This window comes from Strix aluco, chromosome 16 (assembly GCF_031877795.1).
Source record: "Strix aluco isolate bStrAlu1 chromosome 16, bStrAlu1.hap1, whole genome shotgun sequence".
NCBI classification, from domain to species: domain Eukaryota; kingdom Metazoa; phylum Chordata; class Aves; order Strigiformes; family Strigidae; genus Strix; species Strix aluco.
The window spans coordinates 15843481-15862257 of record NC_133946.1 but is presented as its reverse complement, the minus strand read 5'-3'; the positions used below and the strand labels follow the sequence as shown (position 1 = coordinate 15862257).

General features: G+C 42.6%; 1 protein-coding gene across 5 annotated transcripts in view; it reads right to left on the bottom strand.

Annotated features, from left to right (window-relative positions):
* The window catches only part of KCNC1 (potassium voltage-gated channel subfamily C member 1), a 131327-nt gene extending 114134 nt beyond the window's left edge, over nucleotides 1-17193 (bottom strand). For 4 of the 5 annotated variants that reach the window (XM_074841675.1, XM_074841678.1, XM_074841676.1 and 1 more), the window contains exon 1: nucleotides 16045-17193. In XM_074841675.1, the coding sequence (XP_074697776.1) occupies nucleotides 16045-16614 (570 nt within the window). In that variant the 5' untranslated portion in view covers nucleotides 16615-17193. The remainder of the gene's footprint in view (nucleotides 1-16044) is intronic. The other variant, XM_074841677.1, reaches the window with a different exon arrangement.
* Nucleotides 17194-18777: the final 1584 nt, after the last annotated feature.

Below are 18777 nucleotides of genomic sequence, written 5' to 3'. Positions count from 1 at the left end.
CACATGCAGAATGTACTGCATTTTGGATGTGGTGTTGGGGGATGTGGTGTAGGGAAGAACTTTGTAGAGTAGGGCTGATGGTTGGACTCGATGATCCCGAGGGTCTTTTCCAACCTGAATGATTCTGTGATATTGCTAACTTGTCTGAATTATTCTGATTAGGTTGTTCTCACCTTGCTGGAAAAAGATTTGCTGTAAATTGCCACAGTCTGAGATTTCAAGCTCTTGACACTCTTGTTTCTCTACTAGCAAGCTAGTGATTTGTCATCCTACATTCCCTTTTCAGGGTCCCAACGCTATGTGTTCTTCAATGTCTAGTGACCTAGGAGGGTGAGACTTCCCTCTCACCACAGTGATTTGTTCTTGTAATTCTGAAGCCTCCTCCCATCTCCTGTTTGCTGGTGCTAGATCCTACCAGGCATTTACCTTCTCACTGCTTACATTGGAACCACTATTTTCTGTAGGTCTCCTTCCAATATCCGATGACTGCAGTTCCTCCACTGCATAGCATTCCATGCTCTGTGAGCCGGAGACCAGTTATGCAACAACAATTAAGAAGTTGTTTAAAAAACAGAATTGGTGCACAGCCTCTGGGTTGAAGACCAAAAATCAGAAGGACAAGATGATGATCTTTCTAAAAGGAAGAGTGGTTTCATGTCTAGAAAGGGCCAGAGAAACACAGAGCCAGGCTGAGAATCATTTAAAGAAAAATTCACGAGCAAGCCTGTGTTTTCCTGATCTGCATGGAAACCTGATTTTATTCTCAACTGATTTAACAAACAAACAAACAAACCCCACCTCAAACACGCTAAAGGACTGCAAGCAGATGTGCATTTTTAAATAACTCAATTGAAATTACAAAAGCAATTTGAAGAGAAAAAAAAAAAAAAAAAGAGATCCTTTATTCCTTGAAAATATTCAACAGAATTTGCCATATTTGTCCTGAAGACTTCAAACTGGCAAGGCTTTTTCCTCAACCAAAGATTTTAGCAAAACTTTGTGCAGAAAATTCTTTGCTTTTTATCTTTCAGTGATTCCCTCTTAAACTTTGCTGGTTTGTTCTTTCTTTCTGACTACCATTTTTATTTTCACTTTTTTATGAAGTAAGTGTGAGGGGAGAAAAACTAATACTGGGGGGGAAAAAACTTCATGATTTTTCTCGTGGAGAAAAAGGAGAAACTCTGAATAAACCTTCTTTGCGAGGAGGGGGAGAAATTGGAGAAAAATATCTTTTCTTGCCAAAAAGAAAATGTATCTACATTTATTTGACCAGCTCTTGATCTGAAGCTGCAGAATACATATAATGCTGTTGATACTCCAAAACCTGTTTCTTAGCCAAAAAGTCTGTGTATTGTGAGGAGGCTCCCTAAACATCGTCTGCAAAGTTTCCAAAAACACAAACCCAAAAAAATTCATCAACCTTTTCCCTCCCTCGCAACCCTCACAAGTAGCTGGATTTGAAAGACAAATAAGGCTGTGGAATAAATGTTAAAGAAGGGCTGGTGACATGCATGGTGACTTTACTTTTGGCTCCTCTCTTTCTATGTGTGTGTTTAAAAAATAAAATCACTGCCTCAGCATATTGGGAGATTCAAACCCACAACTGACTACTTAGCATTTCAATGAAGGTAGGTGTATTTTAAGAAAAAATGTATTCTACCCTAAGCTGCAAGCCTGTGGTGAGTTTTGTTAACAAGAAGAATTCATAATTTGGGCTAGTGAGTTGGCTTAAGAGCATTTTTTGTGGCCTGTGGGCATTTTAATAGCAGAACTGTGTGAGCACTTGCAGTGAGCACTAGCAGCTTGATACAGCTTGATACCTTCATGTCATCTTGTAATTTTTCTTGATTACAGCTAGTATCATATGCAGTGCAGGAAGTGAATGAGAAGATTTTTTTTTTTCCATTTGCATCCAAAGCTTTATTGATATGCCTCTCGAAATACAGCTTCTGGTCTCTCAATAAACATGGTACAGGGCTTGTGAACATAGTTTCCACACATAAATTGTCTACTGCATTTGTATGAGTGTATTTCTGAGCCCTTTTGCCATCTGTGTACATTACAGCTCTTGCAGGAAGATCTTTAGACCAAACTGCTGCTGCTGTCTGTGGACAGTCATGTACAAGCTCACAGTAGAATTATCTTTTTTGTTGTTGTTGTTCTTTTGCTAAAGTTGTCAAAGTGAGGAACAGGGGAACAGGGGATGACACAGAAAGGGATTTCTACTGTAAGTTTTGCAGTTACTAGAATTAATGATGTGCTCACAGCTACCAAAACCCTGGTTGGCTATTGGGATGAACAATGGGATCAGATATCCTTGTGGCACCAAAAAAAAAAAAAAAAAAAAAAAAAAAGGAGCTGTCATTCCTAACATTCATGTCTTGGATCTCTGCTTAAATTTACAACAATTCTCACCTGTAAACATGTACCTCTTCTAAAATAGATTTAGGACAATCAGGATAAAAAGAGATAAGATGAAATTTCTCACTGGTCTGAATTAGACCTTGCTGCTGAAGTCAAGAGCAGGGAAAGCTTATATTTGCAAGAAATGTCATAAAATTAAAGAGCAGTTGTGTGAGGTGTTCTCAGCAGACATACAGCTACTTTGAAATCCTACCTGGATGAAGAGAGTACAAAAAGTACTTCACGTTGGTGCTTGTAAGAACGGTACTCGAATAATCGAAACAAAAGCCTATGGATACATAGTCCCTCTGTGCAGTATTCCAGAACCTCGTTATGGATCCAGGGAAGAGAGCAGATGCCTGGTTTACCCAGTTTTAATTCCTATCTGATCGAGGTTGTGTAATGTGAGTCTCTGCATAAAGGAACAAATGGCTTTAATAGCTTCATAGCAGAGTTCTCTGCCTCCTGGAAGAATGAAAATAAGGATGACCTCCCCAGATTCCTACATGTGAAAGATAACTTTCCCCTATTTGCAAGAACCCAGCAGAAGTTTTGTGGATGTGTCCCGTTCCTTTGAATTTTCTTACAAGGTGACTTTCATCCTAATTGTCTTGAGTATTTTGCACTTCAATACTGAATACTTTAAAATTCAATATAATATTTTGTTTATATTTTGTCCTTTTTGTAGAAGTTTTTCAAAGTATTTTCATAATTGGTTAAGACTCACAGAACCTTCATGATGCGGGGAGATACTAGTACTGTCAGCTTCCTTATCAGATGATAACTAGACACACAAAGCTACCACACCGGCATTTTAAAAAGTTTTCAATACCTAGCTTTGGGGATCAACTTGAAGAGACCATCTGCAGCTGTCATTGACTTCAAAGGAAGCTATGAAAATCAGGATCTGATGCTGAAATTCCTGTTGTGACCTCCTCTGTGAGATCAACATTTATATCGGAAAGGGATTTTTGCTGCTATAGGATGTCCAAAGCTTAGTGAGACCACTGACACAAGACTTAGCCCAGTGTTTGAAACCTGCTTGTGATTAGCTTGTTTTCAGCATGTTTTCAGGTGCAGTAGTGGGTCTTTTGGATGCCAAACACAGTGTCTTGAAAACACCATTCCTCTTGTTGCAAGAGAGTAGTTTAAAAAAAAAAATGTACAAATTTAATTACAAAATAGGCTGGAATGTTTTTCATGTACAACTTACAGAGAACATGAAGCCTAGGAACACAGCTCCAAACTTCCTGGCTTTTGCTCATATTCCTGCCACAGTTCCCAGTAAGGTTTCTCTTTCATCTACATTTGCTGTATTTCCTCCTTTCTTCCTTTCTAATAATTTAAGAGACAAGATGACAGAACAGATTAGAAAAATATCTATAAATAATACCGTACGTAAAGAGGCATTTACCCACTGAGTCTTAAAACTCATTCCCTGATTTGGTTCTATTTTTATAAGCTTCATTTTACTTGACACTGACAATGATTCATATAAATATTAAGTATTCATTTTTAGTCCATTGCACATAAGTGAAGCTAAACTGTAGTGTTCTTTGGAGTTTTTACCCTGCAGGTCCTTACTTAGGATAGAAAGAGGGATAGGAGGATTCAGTTCCTAAGTACTCTAGAATTTGGTCCTATGGTCCTATATTTGGTAGCACAGATGTAGCATTTTTAAAATTTTCAATGACATTGATATTTCAAAGGGGCTTTTTGTTGACTTTATTCCTTCTGCAGGATATAAAAATAGGGCATGTTACCCTGAATTAAAATCTAAATCTGAAGGCTGTGGAATATAACATGATTTCTTATTTATACCTCTTTGTTGAGTTGTGGTTATATAGAACAACTCTATCACTGTTCTTTTGCTATATCTTGTTTTTAATTAAATCAGTTTTTAAAATGTTTTATTTATTGTCCAAACATTTTGTTCTTTAGACTGCACAGCAAAGCTTTTTAAACAATGAAAGAAAATATTTTTTCAATGTTTGTCACTTTGAAATTCTAATACAATTGTGTTTATTATAGCAGGATTGGATTTGATAACAGATGGTAAAACTGCAGAACTGCCTCTGCTTCATTAGAGCCCCTGGCAAGACTCCTGTATAAGGTAAATTACAGTTTAGAGAGGGATATTTAACAATATACTCTTCACAGTTTCCAGTAAGATCTTGAACTAGTATTACGTGTATCACAAATGTAATAGCTAGAATGTTTATTGATCACTTCTGTGTTGGTTGTTAATACCAGAGCTAAAGCATACGTGCTGTAAAAGGCCCTGATCTTGCAAAGACTTGTTCTACTGCTTTTCCAAGTTAAATTTATCCTGGCAATATTTTAATTGAGATTGCTTTCCTTTAATGGTGATAATGCACTTTTATTCAAAAGTAATAAAAAGTAAGTGATCAATTTCCATTTAAATTAAAAGAACGTTTATGTTAAAATATTGATGAAAAAGCAGCCTTCAGAGATTTTAAGAATGCTTGTGTTTACATGGCATGACTGAAAGGTGACAGATTGATAGCTGTGGGAAATATAGGTCTCTCTTCAAAACAAATTATGTGATGTGTCCTTACAGTGACTTGGGAACTCGCTTTTCACCATGGCGGCACCGCTTAGACTCTGGGGTGAAAACGTTCTCCCTACTTCTGTGTATTATCTCATACTTTTTTGTGCATTTTGTATTTTCCTTCTCTATAGGGGCTGCACAGAGATCACTAATCATTGCACAACGGAGTCAACCGCATGATGACAACATATAGTTACTTCCTAACGGGAACTGGCTTCACACTAGTGAGTGATTGAATATAAAAAACCATCATTGTCATACGCTGAAGTTATACTGTGTCTGGCAATGTCACTACATATATCTGTCTTCTACTATTCATCTTGCTGAATTCGGTAGCCCAGAATTACAGGAACAGCTTCTTAGTTCCACATTATTGGGAAATGCTGCTTGCCACATACCCAATATATCAGTTTGTGAATTCCTCATGCTGTGCAAACTGGATCAACTTCACTAACTGCCTGGATTATGCAGCTGTCTGAAGCTGGGAAGTCTCTTGAGCAGAGACAGATGAAAATTTGAAATCCTGTAGTTGGAGGAAGATATTAAACCTGAAATTTCACATTCTAAGCAAAAAATTGTAATCACTGGTTTATTGCTTCTGGGGAACTTTTTCACACTACTATCATCTCCCGTTTTCATTTGAGCACGTTTTTGAAAACAGTTTATATTCAGTGTGTATTCGGCCAGTACTTTTAAACGTTTGTGCCTGTTAGTGAAGAAAAATTATGGGCATTAACAAGGCTTTGATATAAGGCAGCAAACAATACTAAAGCAGTTCTGGGCACAGGCAAAACAATACTGTAGGCACTGGGAAATTTTAATATGCATTTAAAAAAATTATATCTGCAGGGTTAGTGTTTTGGGAATTGTAAGTTTTGAACTCACATGGCTACATCCTTTCATGAGTCTGGCCTCAGAAGTGAAGATGTAGGAACTGACTGCTTGATTTCTGTGATGCAGGAGTGAGGAAGAGTCGGTGGGTGCCCAGCCCTGCTGTTTTCGTACTGGCTGGCACAGCTCATATGCAGACCGCACCTTTTGAAGAATCACAGCTTTGGGTGATCTTCTGCTCCAGTCCAGGTTGGTTTGGGAAACACTACGTGTGAGCATAGTGTAAGTTCTTCCCAGAGATGTTTACTGTTAACTTGCTGGTTTTTTGGTAATAGCATTTAGAGGTATCAACAGAGATTATAACCCTATGGTGCTAGTTACTGCAATAAACTCATAGTAAGGGAGAGAAGAAAAAATGTAAATCAAATAACCTGAGAAAAATTGTTTTCCTATTCTGAAAATGACATACTGAGATTAAATGTCTTGTATGATTCCACACACAGTAAAATTCACAGAAAATGAGAAGGGCTGAAGCATACCCGAATGACGTGGCTTAATGAGCTAATATAATGTGGTGTTTGTGTGCTTGTGCCATTGCAAACGTTCATTTGCTGAGCTATATGAATATGGCCTGCTTTTGTACTACTGGCATGCTCTAGATGCTAGCTGAAACCCCTGAGAGGAATCTTCAAAGCTAATGTGCAAGCAAGTAGGGCGCACAAATAATGACTTTACTGAGATTGGCTAACAAATGCTCACTTGGTAAGCCGCACTAATTCAGTTGCTTGCAATCATCTGTCCAAATCTCAGGTTTTGGGGAGGTTTTTTTTTTGCTTTCTAGTAAATTCACACCATGTAGGTCTGTATATTTCTGTGGACATGTGCGGACTGTTCTGAATGAACGTTAAAGACCGCCTAATACGATCAAAGGCTTGCTCTGCTGTCCTAGTCAAGATATCCTTTGAGGACTGTAAATGTGCAGTTTTAGGGGTTGCTGTAGCTGACAGTAGTACATATGTGAAGATGAATTTGTGGTTTGGAGTTGAAGATGCTATAGAATTGCTATTGAATTTCAAACTTTTCATTTGCATTTAGTCCATGTCATTGACACTTACAAAGTAGACTGAACTTCTTTTCTTAGCGGAGCGGTTCTCCAAAAGATGTTTTCTTTAGAACAGTGAATGCACTTTTGCACTATTGATTTCCTGCTGCTTAGACATAACTAACATTTCAAGTAATCTATACAGTTTTGAAATTTACATTAGGTCTTTTAATAAAATCACTAGCACCTTTGGGACTTCTTGGTAGGATAAACACTGAACTCCTATCAGCTGAACACTAAATTTCAATATTGCTTAAGCAAAATTCAGAGCTAAGCTGATCTGCTACCACCCCAAAAAAAGAAAACCAAACACCACCTCCACCCCCCAGCAATTGACTCAGTCTGGTATTGGTTGAGCTATCATAGCACGGTTAGGTTGTTCTTGGTTTGTCCTTACAAGTGCTTTACTGAAAAAGCCTGAGTTAAAATCAGTTCTGCATTATGCAGGACACATTCCCAAGAAGTGCTAAGACGTACTGTCACTAGATTTCTTGCAAAACTCCACACTAGAAGCAATGGGGAGATCCATGCTAAAAAAAGAAACAGGAATAGCACAATGTGGCTGATATCATCTCTTGTTTTTAGAGTAGAGATCAGAGGCTGCTGTGAAGGCAAGCCCTTTTGCATTGAGTGTTGTGGCAATTACACAGTTGTCCTCGTCCTCAAAAATTTTGCCAGAAATAGGTCTGCATGGGTCTCTGGCTGCATCCCACAAAAATCAGTGGTAGCTGTGGCAGTGGCCCTACGAGGTGGGGGGAGGGATTTTACTGATGGTCTCTTAACTCCTTGCCTGTGTCCTTTTCTGCTCTAAGACGTGACCTCCCTTTGCTGGATGTTGTAGGTGCTCAGCATTTTTAGGGGTTTCTTCCTGTTACTGTATTTTTTTAAGTCTGTTATCAAATTAGAAGCATTCTGATTGAAGGTTTTCGTTTAATTAATAACTGGATAAATCACAAAACTGGCCTCCACCATCTATACCTGCCAATTGATCCAGCATAATGAAGGCTGCAAGAATCCAAACTGAAAAATACAACAGGGAATTGGAATTATTGCAATGAATTTTCAAAGTGAAATCTGCAGCAGAATTTGTGATGCATGTCAAATAATAGGCAACCCGAACTGTCCCATCTTTCTGTATGTGAATAGGGAAATGCAAGTAATGTTTTAAATGTGTTTTTTGGAGGGCAAAGGTGGGCATGAATAGGGATTCTGCTGCAGTTTAAACAAGGAGCTGTTATCCTGTTGGTGTATTTCTGTGCACATTTTTAATTTTTTTGTGAATGCTGAGTAGATGATCCACGAAATTCAGGAAAGAAGACGGATTCGGTTTGGTTGTGCAGACCAAAATGCCTGTTTTAACTTGTATTTGTCTCTGGGAAATTACAAGACTCGGTAGGAATAGATTTTGCCTTTGTTATTTAAAACCAAATAATCTATCTTACTGCTTCTTAAAGGGACATTCTTTCCTGGGTTTTCAAAAGCCAGTAGGATATTTTAAACCATTTCATACAGTCACAACACCGCAATGGTCCTGACCGAACATTTCCTCAAAGTAAATCTAGCAGTGCTGAGATTTACTGCTGCTCCTGAAGTATCAACATAATTACGTAAGTGTGTGCCAGCAGCGTGTGCCTGTGTTGGTAGCTCATGTGCAGCACACACATCGCTGGCTGTCCGCAGTGCACTGAAATTGGAGATTTATTGCATTTACAAAGGGCCATTACAATGCAATTTTAACTTACTGTCATTAAAGGGTCTTACATCATAAGCAATCACTGCAAAAAGCCTTGGACTGAGATTTATTCATAATTTTTATAGCATGATTTATTAGAGCCCTCATTGTATCTTATAAATCATATCTGAAAGAAATGAAAATCAATTAGGGCCTGGTCCTTTCACCTTTACCCATGTTGGGTAGTACCTTGTTCTCAGCCCGAAGGAAGCGGGGATATTCCTGGAGTAAGCTATCACTACAAGTGTAGGAGGGAAGACAGCAAAATCTGAGTCCTTACTGAGCACAGGAGAGAGATGTAGAAATTATTCTAGAAATGACAGCATTCGGTTTATATTCCAGAGGGAGGGGGTGGTTCTCCATAGATTCATAGATTTCTCTGATTTCATCCGATCCTAACACTCCTGTGTACCATTTGGAGTGAATCACATATTTATGTAATGCAATATTCAGTAGAGAAAGCCAAGTCAGCCTTCTAATACTGTTCTTTCCTCAGATCAAATTCAGCATATAGTAACTGAGAAGCTAATTGTAATACAATTGCAAAGATCTCAAAATGGCTGTCCTATTAGTCTTATCCCCCAAGAATGCACTGAAATTTCATAAAATCAAGCCTGTACAAAATGGAAAGTCGCTTTTGCAGTCTATATTTGCGTGAGAAAGAATTACGCACTTGATTATCAATTAAGGCCCAATTTTTCAGTTGGAATACTCCTGCTTGCCCTTTTTATTATGAAATACAGTGCTTGGATACGATTTGGTTGACCATTAATTGAAGGCATGTGGTTTGAATGGGGATGTATTCTATAGCCTTTTGTAGTAAAAAAGGCCTGTAAGATCAGGAAGATCTTTGTCAGTATTAGAGTTCTATGTTTTGATGCAACGTGCTAAAGATGCTCATGTCTTTAAATTATTATAAAAATACATATTTGAATATGTATGTTCCTAATAAATTGCTAAGATCTATTGCGCTTCAGTGCTTTGGAATAGAAATATGTAATGTATCTATTAAAAAAGCAGCACACTGCAATTAATTTGTTATCCTGAACCATGCTGCAGGAAAATTCATTTCTATCCTTGAAGTTGGTGGTAATTTTGGCACGGAATTTCAATAACAGTTAGGCTGGGCCCTCTGTTGCTGATTTGCTAACATCTCTCCTTATGTTAAAAGAAAGGCAATATGTATAGACTTTACTAAAGTACTACCATAAATATACACAGATCAGTCATGTATTTTTACAAATAAGAAAGATGAATACCATTGAATACTAGACTGCACAGCAGAAGGAAAAACAAGATGGAAAAATAGTTTTCCTAGGTATAGTCTAATATACCACATTTTTGTGAGCAGTTCTAAAATAGAAATATTATAATTGATCCACAGATCTTTTTATCCTTTGCTCATGATATACCAACAGAGAATATCAGTATTTTGTTGACTTTTTTTCCTACCCATAACCAAAATAGCAAATGTCAGGAGAAGGGCAAGGAAAATAATTGAAGGTAGAAAGGGATGGATTAAAGAGAGAAGGGACCAAATATCATACTGAAACCAGTCACTAAATTCATATCGATTTCAGTGGCACCACGGTTACATTTTCAGAAGTATTTTGGGACAGTTTAATTTTGAAGTCCTTCCTCATATGGAAATCCCACTCAGCATCGTAGGAGGTGGCAGTGATAGGAAGGCATATACATGTGTATGCATATGATGGTATGATCCATACAATCACAGCCTCGGCTAAATCAAGTAAATTTTGTAACCTAGAAACATTAAAATTAAGTAAGATTACAAAAAAATTAAAATTGCAACAGATGCTGTTCTTTTTTAAGGTTTTAGAATAATAGAAATAAAATTGGAAATAGGCAAATGGATTTAAAAAAAAACCTTCCTTGAATTAAAACTGCTAAGTCTGTACTAGCTAGCCATAGATTTGTCAGGTGGATAACATCATCCCTCTCATCTCCCTGTGAGATTGTGACTTCAAAGAGATTGTAAGATATTCTGGGCAGACATCATATCTTCCTGTGTGTTTCTGAACAACTCAAACCAATGAAGTCATGATTCTGCATGGCTGCTATGATCTTTCTCTTTTTTTTTTTTTTTTTTTTTTTTTTTTTGTGGTGGTTTTAAAATTTATTACTCTTGAAGTCAGAGGGACAATTCCCAGGAGTTATTTGTGAGTGTGCCCGCTCTCACCTTGGCTAATTCAATAGGGACTGACTGTGGGACTTGGTGTGAGCGCCGAACACTTTCTAGCTGGCATTGCAAAGGCTTCTTTGGACAGGACACAGAGAAGACTGACTGACTTACATGCTTACTAATGGGTTATATAAGGATTTGCAGTAACATGTCCCTTGATGGGAGAAAATAGGAATAAAATGGGATTTTAGGAACTATATTAATAATGAATGATAGAATGGTAGTTAATAGATGTCTATCTGTAATTCCATTATACTACAAGTGCAGGGGAAATATCATTTAGTGTGGAAAGATTCTCATTTTTCCAGAGCTGTAATGCAGCGTGCAGTTAAAATTAGGCTGTCTCGTTAATTGTCAAAGTATATGGTGAGAATTACTGCAGCCAGCCTCAGTGCAGGATGAGATAGAGCTCTGCAGGGGAGACCTTGCAGAAAGGCCCAAGGTGGGTGAGCCACTCCATCAGGGCCCCTTTGCTGAAATCCCTCCCTGGGGAGAGGGGTGGCTGTGGGTAGGGGAAGGCATGTGGGGTGGTTCTCCTCTTTTCTCTCCCTACCTCAGGCTCAGTGGGAGCCCCCTGAGCACTGTCCGTGGAGCACTCACTCCTCTGTGAAGTGTGTCCCGTGCCAGACGGCTGCAGAATGAGCACTGCTTGTGAAGGGTGATGAGTATCCATTCCCACTCCCTAATACTTTCCCAATTCCTGAGCTGGGCCAGGGTAAAGGATGAGCAGAAATCACCCCAGCCTCTAAGCCTCGAGACAGTATGGTTATTCAGGAACTAGGATCCCATAAGCTTCCTCGTACCTATGGGATGTAATTTATATAGAGAAAAATCAGCTTAAACGAACACAGCAAGGTTGAAATGCTCTGGAATGTACAAAAGAAACCTGGAAGAAATCCCTGGGGAATACCTTTCTCCTCATCTCTTCCTCACTATCCTTTTTCCTGTCTCCTTCTCAGTGTCGGAAACTTGTCCTTCAGAAATCACCCACTGAGGAAAGCAGATCCTTCTGCAGGATTTGAAGGGAGAACATGAGGAAAGGGTGAGTGAGAGTTTTGCCATAAGCCTTTCCTGTTCCAGATCAGAACTGTATAGCATATGCCAGGATGGCAAGTCAAGCTGTTGAGGACTTTCCATAGGACCCCAACCAGCTTTTATTTAAAAACAGTAAAAATGTTTATTTGGAAGGACTACAAAACCTTTCCTGAGAGTTCATTAATGAAGCTTAACCATTCAGTTTAAATGTGAGCACTAGCGGAGAATCTCAGCTGAAAGCTCCTGGTTCCCAAGCACTGACTAACCTAATAATGACCGTGAATTAACACAAACACAACCTTGTCCTGCTGGGGAGGAGGAGAAGGAAGGGGGCAAAGGTGTTTGATACCTGCAGGCCAAACTCCCCAGGAAGTCAGTGGGAGCTTTGCTAGTGTAAGAACAGTATGACCGGACATAAATATAAAGGAGAGAGGATGCTAAGAAAATATTTTTCATGCATTTGTGTACTGGGGGCCTGTGAACTCTAGTGAGTGCAGAAGGCAGGAATTCCTACAATGGAACTCTCAGATATGCTGCTTTAGTGTATCTGTGTAGCTTTCTGTGTGTTTCTGAGTATATTTGCCCCTTTGCGCCTACTTATGAAAAACAAATTTACAAAGTTGCCTGACCATGCCGAAGACAGATCTAATAAGCTTTAAAGAAATGTCTCACCAATTTAGGTGCACAATATCCATTGACATGCAGTGATATTTAGCTGCCTGATCAGTTGCTTTTGAAAACCCACCCGGATGCCTGTCCCAGTATCTCTGTAAATCTGATCTTTTCCATCACCTTATCTGTTACTCTGTTCAGACCTCCAGGTACCAGACTTTGCCTCTCTTATCCAAATGTGAATTCTTTAAATTATGGAGAAGTGTGACACCCATTTGTCTTATTAAGGTAGGTATCCTAGGCAATCTGTGATTTGAAAGAATCTACCCTTTCTTATTACAGATTTAGAAGATGATGCAATTTTTTAATAGTATTTAATCTTTTTAGAAAGAACTACCTTATTTACAAAATTAGTGTTTAGAAAACAAGAATTTAATTAAACTCAGCCACTGTTGTTTTAACAAGAAACTGTTGACTATGTTGCACCTAAAGACAAATGATTAGTGACTGGGACCTTACGCTTTATCAAAGTAAGTTTAGAAACAGACAAAAATTTGCAGAGTTAGCTGATTTTGCCTGACATACACAAGTGTTCTTCCAGTCTCCCCTGGCTGTTTACAATGAGAACAGATGTCATGTAGTATGAGTTAGGTGCTGGTGAAGCAAAACACTCAAATTTACTTGTTTGTAAGCAGTGTCCGTCAAAATGCTCCAACAATGGCTAGATTTGAGTAAATGCTGAGCTTTCCATAGACAGGTCTTAAACATTCACTAAATTAGCGTACCAGATATAGTCCAAATAAATGTTGCTTTATTCAGATATGCAGGTTTTCATTTAAGATTCATATACTATATTCCATTTACTTGCCCAAGTGTAACAGTATAATGGTTATGTAAACTGATGCTTATATTAAGATGTTATTTTGACATACATTTTGGTGCCATACGTAAACACCAAACATGTATATACTGATCACCATTAGTACAAGTCTCGGATCCAGTTAGGATGACAAAATTCTTGTGATGTACTTTTTTGGCAAAATGGCAACGTGAATTTAAATTTTTGCGTGACTGAAATACAGTTTGTAATCAAAAGTAGCGTACGCAATTAGAAGTGAGGTAACAGTGGATTTGTTACCTGAATCTACTAATGATTGCTTTGATATACCATTCACTTGTTAATGATGCTGTCAATTATTTTACTGTAAATTAGCTATTGTGAGTTTAAGGTCTTTTTGCAATGTCTGTGTTAGGTTACAGGAGCATAAATCAAACTCCCATCTCTTTTTACATCCATAACTATAACATATGGCTTTTATTAGAAAATGTTAAGTGTCTTATAATGTCTTCTTAATGGACAGTGTGTGCATGTGTTGATGATGAAAGCCATCTTCCTTCATGCAAAATATTAATGCATACGGCCTACGTCTCCATAGATACAAGTTAAAGAATCATATTTAACCCATGAAATATTCAGTATACAATTCAACTTTGCCCAGAATTCATATTTCTCTAGTTTAACAATCCTTTAAGGAAAGAACAAGTTAGAAGTAAATCAGGGGTTGAATTCTATGAGGTATGCACATATAATTGTGAATAAACGGTATAACATCCAATGAAGAAAAAAAAAAAAACAACAAACCCAAATCACTTTACAAAATGCCTATTCCTAAATGAAAATACCTGTAGAGAATTAGAAAATGGAATTTATATCCTCCTAGAATTCTAGCTTGTACGGCACAAAGACTCTTAATATTGGTTATAGATTTTTGTCCTCTGACCTAAAATATCATAAAGCTTCCAGGCAAAAGGGAGTTTTAGCCTCTTGTTCGTATCCTTTTCATTGGGACAGCATTACCCATTTGGCTTTTGGACCATTCCACAAAATCTTGGACAAGCACACTGCTTTGACTTGAAATGTGTTTTACCAACAGATTCCTGCGCACCAGAGATCTGCTATTCAAATCAACGCCTGCTAACATTGGGCTTGATTAAAGGAAGCTAACTAAGCCTTTTGAAGGATACCCTCCAGCCTTTCCTCTCAGTTTCTATGTTCCCTTGGCAGAAATCAGGGATGTGAAAGCTGCAATTCAACAGCATCATCCTTTCGTCTCATGGTAAATATTTTATTATTCCTTTATCCTCCATGCAATTTAAAGGAATTCATTTAAAATATTAACTTATTTGTTCAGGGAGGAAATTTCTAACGGGTATGCAAACAAGAATCTTTAGAAATGCACCAAGATATAACTCCAGGCTCTGCTCCAGCTTTCCCCATTCATTCAGCCTGCAGACCTGGCAGCTCCCTGCTGGAGATCTCTGCTCAGGCCGAAAGTCTCCAGCAGCTGCTCTTCCACCACCCATTCATACACAACCAGCTCCCCTGTCCCTGCATTTCCACTTCTCTTTCCTCCATCCGTCCATTTGCTCCCTAATCTGATCTCACTTCTTTGATCCTTCTCAGGAACACTGATCATCCTCCCACACCAAAGCACCACTCATCCCTGCTGAGGGCTGGCAGCAATTATGGTGTAACAAAGGTACATTTAAGAGAGTAAAACCTATCCAAACCAGTTTCTCTGCAAAGGCATTATCCTTCATCTATTTCCCTGCTTATCACTCTGGATATCTTGGGGGTTAATCCTGCTGCTGCTCCTGAAGTGTTTTCTTTACTTTTGACTTCAGAGGCAGAATTAATGTACCTATCCTTATATGTAATGACATGAAAGGTACCTACTTAGAGGAGCTGGGTGACTGTTTAAGACCATCTTTATCCACAGCTATGCTGTGAACTGCACCAGTGTGCATTCCCTTTCCAAAACAACCGCAGGCACCAGGAGGGGAGGAGTTGTCCTTCAGTAGCCAGGCAAGAAACCTGTCAAACACAGCGTCCCTTCTATATGAATGAACCCTCTCCTCTGATTAATACTTTGCATTTCCCACAAGGGAAAAGACAGAGTGAGGAAGTAAGTGAGGAACTGAATCACCCAGTCTCAGAGAAGCATGATCATAAATATTTAACATGGTATGTATGAGAAAAGAGAAAGGAAGAGACTCCCTTTCCAGTCTAGGCTGAGAAACTCTCCAAATCCCCTGGTCTTCCAAGGACTGCCTGCTCCTGTGATCTTTTCTCCATCTCGTAAAGGGGAGAGAGCCCTTAGCTCATAAGAGGCCTCTCTCTCTTTACTGGGGGATGACTGACTGAAAATCTGTGCATGGAGGGGAATTACCTGGTATAATGGAGATCTCCCTGGCCCATGAATGGGACCCTGCCCCAGGCTGTGGGTTTTTAGGAGCCTGTTAGAAAACAGGGTCTCTAGAAGCCCACATACGAGTACCCGAGCTCATGCCTTGGTGTCCACTCGTGCCCCGTGCGTGGGGCCTGCTTGAGAGCGTGGGTTATGTCCCCATAGCCCGCGCATGATTTTTGTACGGCTACACACACGGATGGCTGCTCTGCTCTGACACTGGAGATAACCCTGGTGATGCTGGGAGGAAGCGGGACGGAAGGGAGGTTCAAGTGTTTTGATGAGGGTGCTGATTGCATAGCTTACCCTTGCATATCTGGAGGAGTAGGGATCCTCAAAGAGCGCCCAGATGCGGGGCTGCCACCGTCTCCAGAAGCCCCCAGACCTGCCATCTGGGGAGTCACTAAGTGCTAGGCGTTTTGTCATCTCCAGCTCCTCTTCACCATCACCAGAGTCTCCGGTGCCATCTATGTCTCCGTCCTCGGCACTGCTATCCAGGGGCGCCCCACCAAAGCTGTCCAGAGCCTCTTCGGCGTCGCGGTGCTGCCGGTAGGTCATCCAACAGCAGGGCTCCACATCGGTCTCATCGATGCCCCAGAAGGCCAGCTCCTCCTCATAGAGGGGCCCGCACACGTCCGCGGGGCAGTGCAGCTTGCCCGTGCGGTAGTAATTCAGGATGTGGGCAAAGACGCCCGGGTGCCGGTCAAAGAAAAACTCATCCGTGCGGGGGTCATAGTCGAAGTGGCTGTGGGCATCGGGTTCGGCGATCCAGGCCAGGCGGGTGCCGGGCAGGGTGCGGAGGGTGCTGCGGTAAGTCTGGTGCCTAGTCCCTCCCACGTTGATCACAATGCGGTCGCTCTCGTCGCCCTGGCCCATCTCGTCTCTTATTAGGCATGTCGCAGACTCATCCAGGCAAGCACGGCAGGCAGCGAGCCGCTACGGGGACGGCTGCTCGGCGGCAGTCGGTGCCTAACTCCGGCCCCGAGGCAGGCCCGCGGCGGAGGGGCGAAGGGCCCCGGCCCGCTCTTGCGCCCCGGGGGCCGCTCCGCGGGGCAGCCGGTGCCGGGCGCTCCCGGCGCTGCAACCGCCTTCCGCGGGAGTCAGAGCCGCCGGGGCCGCGGGAGCTGCAGCCGCGGCGGAGGGGCAGGGGCAGAGGGGGCCATGCTCCGGGAGCGCGGGCGCTGCGGTGCCGGGGCGCGGGGACGTGCCGGAGGGGGAGGGCCCTTCCCTGGTTGGACGTGGCCAAAAGCACCAAAAAAAAAAAAAAAAAAAAAAAAGGGTGGGGGTGGGGGGGAGAGAAAGAACGAAAACAAAAAAGAGGGGAGAAAAACCGCGGCACCGGCGCTGCCCGCTGGGCTGGGGGCGGCGGGGCCCGGGGCCGGCTGCAGCCCCCGCGGGGTCTGCGGGGCTCTGCCCGCGCCCTGCCCGGCGGTGCTGAACGGACAGCGCCGTGCGCCGCCCTCGCGCCGCCTCCGCCCCTGCGGCCGGGCCGCGCCGCGCCGCGCGCGCTGCCGGTGAGGGCGGCGGGGACCCGCTGCCCCTCCCGCTGCCCCTCCCGCTGCCCCTCCCGCTGCCCCTCCCGCTGCTCCTCCCGCCGCCGCCGCCGCCGGGCGGCTCGGTGCAGCCCGGTGCAGCCCGCCGGACAGCCCCGCGCAGGCGCGCTGCTCCCGCCCCGGCGCCGCCACTCTCCGGGTCCTAGCGCCGGCCCCCGCGGTCCCTCGGGGTCCCGTACTTCCTCGCCGGTGCCGGGGCAGGGCGCCCTGCTCCGGTACCCCCGGCCGGAGGAAGGGCGCCCTCCCCCCCCGCCCACGTCCCGGGTGACCGGCCCCTTTCCCCGAGCGCCGCGGCAGTGGCGCGGAGGGTCCCCCCGGGGATGCGCGGGGCTCTCGGCGCTGCCCCGCCTGCGCTCCCGGTGACCCCTCCAGCCTCCTCAAGTAGGTCCCGGCTGTGCTCGTCCTTCGCGGACTGAACTCCCTGAAGGGCGCAATTCGAGACCCCCCAGACACAGGTTTCCCACGTCCCGTGCAATGGTGCCCGGGTGTGCGTTTCCTACCGCATCGTGCCTTTACCTGGTCCCACACACCTGCTCCATTTTTCCATCTTCTCTTTTCCCTTGTTTTCCCTTCCCTCTTCACTTGTTCCGTCCCTAACACCTGGGCTGGTAGGAGGCTGCCAAAGGAAGTTTCACATCTACAAAAACACCGGTTCCTGCCCTGCGAGGAGCTTGAAGAACAGCAGGGAGGCGGTTGTGTGGAAGGGAAGCAACAGAGGTATGTAGACACGTTCCACATTTTGTTTTATTTGCTGCCGGCGCCTCAGGAGGAGTGAGCTTATGAGAGAGCCTGGAAAGCTGAGCTATTGTGGATGAATTATGGGAGGTCGTGTCATGATGAGGGGGAGAAACGTGTGATTGAAGGGTATATGGCTGAGGAATGCTGCTGGAGTGTGGAAGCGGTAGGGACCACAAGGTGCTCAGCAGAAAAGGGTGGACTGAGGGAATGCAGTTAGGCTGGGCCCGAAGGAGGACAGCGATTTGGATGTGCCGGAACAGCAGGTGAAGGACAAGGCTGTCAAGAAGCAAGTGATGTGGTCATGTCCATGAGAAGGTCATCCGCAGCTGCCTTGGGTTGCGAAGGAGCATTGCAGGTTTGGGGTGCAGAGATGAGAACTTTGCAGTAGTTGTGGTAGGATATACCAAAGAGGCCTAAACAGCAGATTTATCTGTGAAAATGGTAACAGATTGGTCTTGAAGCGGGTGGAGTAGAAGGAAGGCCCGGGAGCTGCGTGTTATTTGTGTGTGACTCATGGAAAAAGGGAGGGAAGATAGTGGAAATGGGGAGTACGTTACTGCTGTCAGCAGCGAGAGAAAAGGGAAATTGAGGCTAAACCAAGGCAACCCTGCACTTCAGCTAGCATAAACTGATGACAAAATCTGCAGGAAGAGATGCCAGACAGCCGCTTGAGCATTGGGATTGAACAGAGGCAGAAAGGTTGATGACAGAGGGAGAAATCTGAGAATCACAAGCACAGAAATGCTAT